General features: G+C 35.4%; 1 protein-coding gene across 1 annotated transcript; it reads right to left on the bottom strand.

The window, feature by feature from the left end:
• Window positions 1–3,811: 3,811 nt before the first annotated feature.
• On the bottom strand, window positions 3,812–5,581 carry LOC132800177 (TMV resistance protein N-like). The gene is made up of 3 exons (XM_060813206.1): window positions 5,556–5,581; window positions 4,891–5,307; window positions 3,812–4,286 (listed from the first exon to the last, which is right to left on the bottom strand). The coding sequence occupies exons 1-3, from the start codon at window positions 5,579–5,581 to the stop codon at window positions 3,812–3,814; spliced, it is 918 nt and encodes a 305-aa protein (XP_060669189.1).
• Window positions 5,582–9,953: the final 4,372 nt, after the last annotated feature.

The raw sequence follows: 9,953 nt of genomic DNA, 5'->3' as shown, positions 1-9,953 counted from the left end.
ATGCGTGTACAGTAACTAGGCCGGAAAACGTGAAAATGACCGGCGACCGGTGACTCTCTCTCTCTCTCCACTCTCTCTTTCTCTCTCCTCTCTCTCTTTCTCTCTCTTCCCCGAGTGTTTTAACAAATAAAAACCCTTCGTGATACTGTTCATACCACGTGGACCAATCAGAAGCTGACACGTGGCGTTACTGTGCACTTAAGCCAAATATATTAAAATAATACGGTACCTGGCGAATTTCAAATGTCCGTAACTTTTTAACCACATGTCCGATTTAAGCGTGCCGCTAGTCTATGAACTCGTATCGACGAGTACTTTACAACCATACAAGAGTCAACTCAAAATTACATCACAAGAAAAAGTCAACTCCCGGCGCCTTTTGGACAGTTTGCACTTCAACTTGTTTTGCCCATAACTTTCAAACCGTAGCTCCGTTTTTGACATGCTACTAGTCTACGAACCAAGTCAAAAAGTCAACTTTTGACCCCTTCGGTCAACGGTCAATGTGCACGGATTCCGGTGCGATTCGGGACGGGGTGTTACAAATACAGTATACAGAGCAGTATACAAATAAATATGAAATTAATACAATGACCGACAAAGAAGTAATACAGGATGGAGAGGAAAAAGGAAAAGAGATACTCCTTGGACTTTCGGTAATGAACTGAGACGTCGGGCTCGTCCCGGATGATCGACGTCACCCAACCTGGACCTAGGGGAACGGAATTTAAAAATATGAGATGCTAATCATCTCAGTGAGTGACCCTATCTATTATACAATTATAATGCCACGATAATTAAGTAGATAAATAATAATTAATTAGAAATAATAATTTCTCTCAAAACCCTTACGATTCTCTCGGTTGGAAAAGTTCCCATTTTAAAACTTTTTTACAAAACCCGTTATTCATAATCCCCGAAAACCAAGACATCAATTTATTCAACTAAATATCAAATAAAATATTATAAATCAAGCATTCCAAATTTATAATTAAAAGGAAATTAATTTATTGAATAATTAGATAAAGGGAAAAAATTAAATCAATTTAAAATCCCCACTCAAATAAATAATAAACACAGCATTAATTATATTCTTAATTTCAATACAATTTCAAAATATTTATTTTAAAATCTCAGTTCTGAAAATCACTTGATGCACCCACTATATACCAGTGGCGCCAACAGTACCCAGCGTCTCAAGGTACCGCCAGACAGTAGGTTATAAAGAGAAACCGGCATACGGTTGCGTGGCATCCCACCGCGCCGCTGCAAACAGGCGTCCCGGCCATGGAGGGGCTGCCTACCCTCATCCGATAGCAACCACAGGACAACCCCACAAAATCACCTACGCACTACTCACACCCACCTGCGCGCTAATTACATCCGTGTGCACACTAACCATATCACATATAAACAGAACACCAGTACGTGTACAGTGCATCTAAAATCATAAATCAATACATCTCAAAATTTCAAATTTTCCATAAACATACCGGGTTTATTCCATCCAATTGAACCCGAAAATTCTCCACAATTTCTTTATAATCAAAGTCATAAATTCTATGAATTTCAAATCCACCAACTCCCAAATCCACCAATTTAAATATTCCAATTTTTTTCCAATAGCATAAATATTTTTTTGAAATATAATAAATTGAATCATATAATATTCCATGGCATACTTATAAAAATTGAAGTCACCAACATAAACAAATATTTTCCTTGAAATATTTGAAAATCAAATCATGCCCAAATTAATGTTAAAACCACAAGAATTTCATATATAATTGAATTCCACAATCCTCAATACCATAAAATAATTTTCACATTGCATAAATTTATATAATGCATATTTTCTTTAGTCAAAATAAATCCACCAATAATTTCCACAATAAATCAATTAATATCAAAATCACCATGCCTGTATATATCAAATTTCCATAAAAATCCAAATTTCCATAATTTGTCGAAAATCAAAATATGATTTAATTTACTCAAATATGGGCATCAAAATTTCCACATATAAATCCACTAAATATTTGACACATAGGATATAAATTTCAAATATTAAATTCACACAAAATATTCACAATTTTAATTCCCGAAATTAATTTGAAGGTGGGTCACTTACCTCGAGCACGCAATTAAATCACGATCTACCATAGAATCGATTCCACAATTCACACGTGCTCCTAAAACACAATTCACACACAGTCAAATAAATTAATATTTTATTCGGGTAAATAATACCCGGTACCCGGGGGGTTAAATACAAACGTTAACCAAAATTGTCGTATAATATACCGAATCGAAGCTTGTGGAACGAGAATCGCATTACCGGTCTCCATTGGCCCCAATTCCGCCCGTGGTGGCTGAAATTTGGCCGAAAAGCTTTGGCCGGTTTTGATCTCCTTGTACCTCGTAAACCGCTTCAAATTTTGGAAATTGGAGACCATATTTGAACTCAGAGGACCCAAAATAGGGGGAAAGGGGTGGCAATTTGGACTGAGCTGGCCGGAAAACACAAGAAAAGAGGAGAGAGAAAATTTCCGGCCGACGGCTTCCCCGGCCAGATTTGGGCGCGTCCGGCGGCTGGTGACCATGAAATTTTACGGTCGAGCTCGCCTCCTCCCTTCACTCATCACTGGCCAGCGCGTGTAGCAAGGTGGTGGCCAGAAACGAAGAAACAACGACGATCTAAGAGGGAGAAGGAAAGGAAAGGAAGAAGAAGGAGGAAGAAGAAGAAGAAAGAAGAAGAAGAAGAACGGGCCCGTGGCCCTTTTTTCCCATGTGGGGGAAAAGAAAAAAAAAAGAAAAAAGAAAAGAAAAAGAAGGAAAAAGAAATAAAAAGAAATAAATTAAAATTAATTAAATAATATTAATAATAATATTATTATTTAAAATAATAATAAAATAATATGATATTAAACACGGTTGACATGTGGCATCTCAACATGGTGACACATGGTCACATTTATTAAGTCACACGTGGCACATCGTTACACGTTTAAAAATAATATTAAAATAATACAGTATTTGAAAAACTCTACAGGTCCATAACAACCACATGTCCAAATCGGACGTGCCGCTAGTTTACGGACTCGTATCGACGAGCACTTCACAACCATGCATGAGTCAAAACTCAACTTTGCATGAATAAAAAGTCAACTTCGGCACCCTTGGATAATTTGGACCCCAACTTGTTTTGCTCATAACTTTCAAATCGTAGCTCCGTTTTCGACGTGCTACTAGTCTATGAACTCGTGCCAATGTGAACTTCGTAACGGTACCTCAGTCAACCTAGAATTCCATCCGAGTCAAAAAGTCAACTTTTGACCCCCTTCGGTCAACGGTCAACGGTCAACCTCCGATGTGATTTGGGACGGGGTGTCACATGCACTCATATAAAAATTTGAAAGATATGGATGGCGTGCAATGACATAAATATTTATGCAAAGACAATGTTCTAATTATATAGGATAATTCAGCTTGCTTGACATATACAACTTGCTGCTTTCACTGAACTCTTATGAAAAATTCTGCAAAAACAGAGTCATTGTGAAAAAATAGAGTCCTGACTGTTCTTATTGCAAATTGCAATCACATATGCTCATACTTTCAATGATCTACAAAAGAGGCACCGATTTATCTTTAGTAACTAGATCAAAACCCAAATAATTTTGTACATCGTAGAGTTCATCCACCCTTTAGAATAAACATGCTATGTATTCAAAACACATTTTCTTAACGATGCCATCACCTAAACAGATCTATCAAAACTGACTTGAACTGTGTAGGATTTTCCTTTAGTTTAGCTATTGTGTCTAACCATCCATCCATTGTTCTCCCAAACAAGAAAGATGCCAAACTTTGAAGAGTTAAAGGATGACCTTTTGCTGCACAGCTCTGTATAGTCATCCAAAATACAGTTGTCCTTAAAGGCCTTCCAGTGTAAGAGTTGAAGAGCTTCATTGTTGGTTAGTTTATCAACCTCGTATATGTTGCCCTCTTCATATCCCGGCAACAAGTGATTCTTTGTAGTCGTCACAATGACTCGACTCCTTGGACCTAAACAATCATGTTGCCTTCTCCAGTTTCCTACTAAAGTTTCAAGTTGCTCCAGCTGGTCAACATCATCTAGAGTGATAAGCACCTTTTTGGATTTTAATCTGGTCCTTAATAGATCGATTGCAATATCATCGCTCCAGTTGCATTCGTCAATGTCCGACAAGATTTGGTAAAGATGCTGTTGTAACTGAATTTTGTCATATTTTTCAAATTTCTCTCTTACATTGTTAATAAAGGTGCAAGATTCAAATTTGCCATAGATTAACAATTGTCTTACCAATTCCTCTCTCACCACATATTCCAATGGTGCGGACATCATCATCCAGCGCGCCTAAATTTAATAGTGACTCCATTTTATCCATACGAGAGTCCATTCCAACCAAGAAGTCTTTGTTATCACATGGGAAAGTTCTCTTCAATAGTTTGAAAATATCTCTAACAATTTCCTCAATAAAACCTGATTCGTGGCTGGAAAAGAAAGAAATAGATGTTACAAAATATTTCTATTGTCAAACCTAAAGGCAATAACTAGTTTTATTTTCCTATGTTAAATGTACTGCAAGTCTCAAAACTACTAAAACTTAAACTAAAAAACAGTTTAAGGACTAAAGCATTAGAAAATAAAATTCAGGGATCAAAGTGCAAAAAGAAAAGAAAAGAACAAGAAATTCGAGGACAAAATTTTAACTATAGGCCACAGGACGAATAAGAAAATAACATTATGTTAAATGAATAATTTGGGTTTCAGAGGATAAATGCTGGATTTGTAAACTGGAGAAGAGTAAAGAAAGCAGGAAATAATAAATTTGAATGTATATGTACCTATCTCTCAAATCCCATCCAGAGATATTTGCCACTTCAGTCAAAGCCTTTTTCCACTCGTTCACTTTCTCGATATTTTGTTGGAAATCTTGTTCATGTTGAGAAAAAGTCTTTCCACACTCTTCGGATTGCCGTCTTAAATGTGCTGGATCCATATGATAGAAAATCGGAAAAACAGTCAGTCGCAGCTGGTTCTTGAGATCAACAATCTTGACAAGTTGATCCACCAGCCGAGTTGAATCGGCATATTTCTCTAAAAGAACGATGATTGCAAACCTTGATTCTTCAATTGCATTGGATGATGAATTTTGTGAAGCAAGATTTTGATCTTCGTCCCTGAATGGATTGATTCCTTTCTGATTCAAAGCATGGTACAAATGATCTGTGAAGCTTTTATCGGTGTCCTCCTCTCTGAAACTGAGGAAGACATCATATTTCCATGATAAGACTGATGAAGAATTTGGAGACTTTTCGGTGGGCACGTTGGGAACTTTGTTATATGGCTAATGGTGTCTTGTGAAGCCATTCACCGCCTATTTATATCAAATGGAAACGTAGAGATGACTTTACGCTGCCACACATGTGAATGAATATATAGACGTGTTCCACACGTGTGAATGAATATACATTAATGAATTAAATAAAATATGATATCGCAATTTTACCGACTATCTATACCAAGGATTTGCATCGTAAAGGAATTAATAGTACTTTCAGAGGTGTTGGTTCACTATTACTACAACTACTACTACCACCCTTTGAAGAAATTGAAAAAAAATTAGGATTTGCAGTGGCGGTTCTTTCATTTTCAAGGAAGTTTGATTGTTCAATAGGGTGCTTGGATTAAAACCCGGAAAACTTCATTTCTTTCCGAAATTTGGTTCGGTTTCAGTATCACCGAGAATAATTAGGTTGAATATTGTGGAACGCAAAAAGGAGCAGCGACTGACTCTTTTTTTTTTTTTTCTCTCTCTCTCTCTCTCTCTTGGTTATCTACCATAAGGCCCCTACATCAATGGAAGAGGCAGCTTACAAAATGAATTTTGGGAGGCCTTTGCTGAACATGATCATGTTTCCATTTCCACAGACAATATGACTAGTAGTTGATATATTGGAAAAATTGAATCAAACATGTCCACGTGGTTATAACAAGTTGTTAGTTGGAATGGGTTCTCATATGAAGAAAATGGATTCACTCTTGGATAATGAATCTAATGATGTTTGCATAATAAGGATATTTGGTACACGAGGAATTGGTAAGACAACTATTGCTCATCAAGTTTTTGAAAAGCGTCAAACACAAATTTGATGCTACTGCTTTCATTGCCAACCTAGCAGAGGATTTGGTATATTTCACTTATAAAGGCGTCTTCATAAAGAATCCTTCAACATTCAAGGTTATGTACGGAATGATAGCCCGGTAAAGAATATATTAGAGAGAAATTGCATTCTAAAAGGGTGTTATCGTTCTAGATGACGTCTATTCGTCAAAGTAAATACAAGATTTAGTTGGAAACTGAAAAGTTAAATATTAGTTAGGTCCAAGTAGCGGAGTAATTGTAACAAGTAAAAATAAACACTTATTCAACCAATTTGGAGAGAAGTTGTAACAGCCCAGTCCATCTGCATGAGATATTGTTCGTTTTGGGCACCCTCTTATAAGGCATGCTTCGTTCCCCTTTCCAACCGATATGGGATCTCACAATCCACCCCCATTGGGGCTCAGCGTTCTCACTGGCATACCGATCCAGGTCTAGCTCTGATACTAACTGTAACAGTCCAGTCTACCCGCATGAGATATTGTCCGCTTTGGGCCCAGCTCACACGGTTTTGTCAAAACGCATCTCAAGGGAAAGGTATCCACACCCTCTTTTTAGACATTTTTCGTTTCCCTTTCCAACCGATGTGGGATCTCATAGAAGTACATTTATGAAGTTGATAAACTAACCTATGATGAAGCTCTTCAACTATTGCATGTGAGAGCATTTGCAGATAACTGTAATTTGGATGAGTATAAAGAGGTGTGCAACAATGTTGTAGAAATTGCTCATGGTAATCCTTTAACTCTTGTAAATCCTGGTAACTTCCCATATGGGAGATCCCCAGAAGAATGGTCTGACAGAATAGCTATGCTAAAGGAAGATGAAAAAGAAGATGAAGACGAAGAATGTAATTAATACATTATATATCTGAATCCATACTTCAAGAACCATATATATATGGACCTAAGTATATATGTTTCACTATAATTGAGAACAGAGTCAATCTTGGAGTTAGTTCGGTTTCGGTTTATTTTGTATCGTGTATGATTTTTTTTTTTTTTGAACAATATACCTAAATCACAATCTACCAGAATCTCACCCGTCCAATGACTTGAACTCGTACTCTCTTAGACCACTGGAGCTAATCCTCTTCGTCTTATCGTGTATGAATTTTATTATAAATTAATGTGGCAATGATCAGGCCCGACATTAGGATAAGGCCACCAAGGCCATTGCCTTAGGCCCCAGACTAATATATCTATATGTATATGTCAAATAAAGGCCCCCAATTAAAAAGTCTTAAATGATTATTAGAATTATTTAAAAAAAAATGAAAGATATAATATTTATGTGAGTTTTTTTTAATATTACTTTATTTTTGGTTCTTAATATTTATTAATAGGATCAGTATTATATGAGTTGAAATAAATTCATAGGTGATAAATTGATGGATCTATTTCAACAAGCTTTGAAAAAGTAAAATTGCAGTAAATACATTAATGGTTTTTCCAACCTAATTTGTAGGCAAATAATTGTTAATTATTGTAATGCATTTTTCAAATTTTCCTTTAACAATTAAGAATATATATTTTCATTCAAAAAAAATTGGCATCTCTTTCTCTTTGATGTAACATCCACAAATACTTCTAAAAGAAAAATAAAAAAATTTCATTATATTCAAAGTAAATTGAAAGATTTAGAATATTGCATCAAAGTCTTTTATTTCTTCTCTCAACTTCCAAAATGGGATTTTAATTTTAATTTATATATTTTATAATATTTTTAATGTATGATTTTTTATGAATATTTTAGTGTTAAATATTAAAACAATATTGAGTATAAAAATAAACTTTTTAAAAAAGAAAAAAATCTTATAGGGCTCTATCTTTCTTTCTTACCTAAGGTCCCAGTAGCCTTGAGCCGGCCCTCGCAATGATTACTTAAAGATAATTTTTAGGCTTTGAATTCAACATCTAGTCGTAAAAGCATTTTTCCAATATACTGTCAGGACCCGTTCAGAATTCCTCCCCGGAACCCTAGACAAGCCCTGATCCTAGGGAAATACCACCGAACCTTCCAACGGAAAATCCGGCAGCACCTCCCCTAAAGGTAGGACTAACCAAAAATTACCTGCACTGAAAACACACTTCTAAAAACATTCCCTTATTCCTCCCACGTTACTACAGATTGATTCCACAAATTTCAGCACTTCAAATAACAACAGCAGCAACCCAGTGCATAAAAACAACTACACGTCCAAAACAGTATACAGAACATTATACAATTAAATGTGGAATTTATACAATGACAGATAAAGAAACAATACAAGATGAAGAGGAAAAAGGGAATAAATACTTCTTGGACTTTCGGCAACGAACTGAGACGTTGAGCTCGCCCCGGACAATCAACGTCTCCAACCTGGACCTAGGGGAATGGAATTTAAGAGTGTGAGATGCTAATCATCTCCGTGAGTGACCCTAACTACCGAACACCTTTAACATTAATAATATAAAAATAAAGGAATTTAATTAAGCAATACCGAACAAATAAATAAATAAACATATTATTATTTAAAATAATAATAAAAATAATTTGATATTACACATGGTTGACATGTGGCTTCTCAACATGGTGACACATGGTCACCTTCATTAAGTCACACGTGGCATATCGTTACGCGTTTAAAAATAATATTAAAATAATACAGTATTTGAAAACTCTACAGGTCCATAACTTTCAAACCACATATCCAAATCGGACGTACCGCTAGTCTACGGACTCATATCAACGAGCACTTCACAACCATGCATGAGTCAAAGCTCAACCTTGCATGAATAAAAAGTCAACTCCGGCACCCCTTGGACAGTTTGGACCTTAACTTGTTTTGCTCATAACTTTCAAACCGTAGCTCCGTTTTCAACGTGCTACCAGTCTATGAACTCGTGCCAACATGTACTCCGTAACGGTACCTCAGTCAACCTCAAATTCCAACCGAGTCAAAAAGTTAACTTTTGACCCCCTTCGGTCAACAGTCAATAGTCAACCTCGGTTAACGTGCAAAAATTTCCGACATGGTTCGGGATGGGGTGTTACATATACTCTCTGAATTCAACATCTAGTCGTAAAAGCCTTTTTCTAATATACTCTCTGAATTCAACATCTAATACTAAAGTCTATGAAATTGCATTGCGCTAATAAGGCAGGCATTGAGATTGCACATAATCTGGTATAATATTGTCATACTAAATATGTGGAAATTGATCGTAAGTTCATCAAGAAGAATCTCAATCAAAAAATTGTTCAATTGCCATTTATCAAGTCAAAAGGTCAATTAATAGATGTAGTTGTAAAAGTTTTATCTGAAAAAATGTAATATTTCAATTAACAAGTTAAACATGATAGATATCTATGTTACAACAGTATGAAATGTTAAAATTAATTATTATATTATTTAAATAATTGTTTATTTTTATGATTGATTAGTTTGTTTGATCAGTTGATGATAGATTAATTGATATAAGGTAATTCTAATAATATTTATTTGTAATTAGTTGATTAATTGATATAGTGTACATATTGATGAGAGCTTTAGAATATTGCGTGCAAGTCCTCTTTTTTTTTTTTTTTAATATTAATTAGTTGCATAATTCTGGCCCAAAACACAAAACACAAACGAAAAAAAAAAAAAAAATGGTTGGCATTGGATATTGTTTACAATGGCCGGCCGTCTCTGAGTTCGAGACACTTTGATTTGGTGATTGGTGAACCACCAAAATATATATAATATATTTTCCAACTTTT

Source organism: Ziziphus jujuba, chromosome 12, assembly GCF_031755915.1.
Source record: "Ziziphus jujuba cultivar Dongzao chromosome 12, ASM3175591v1".
Taxonomy (NCBI): Eukaryota; Viridiplantae; Streptophyta; class Magnoliopsida; order Rosales; family Rhamnaceae; genus Ziziphus; species Ziziphus jujuba.
Note: the sequence above shows the minus strand (reverse complement) of the source record. Positions and strands in the feature narration are given on the sequence as shown.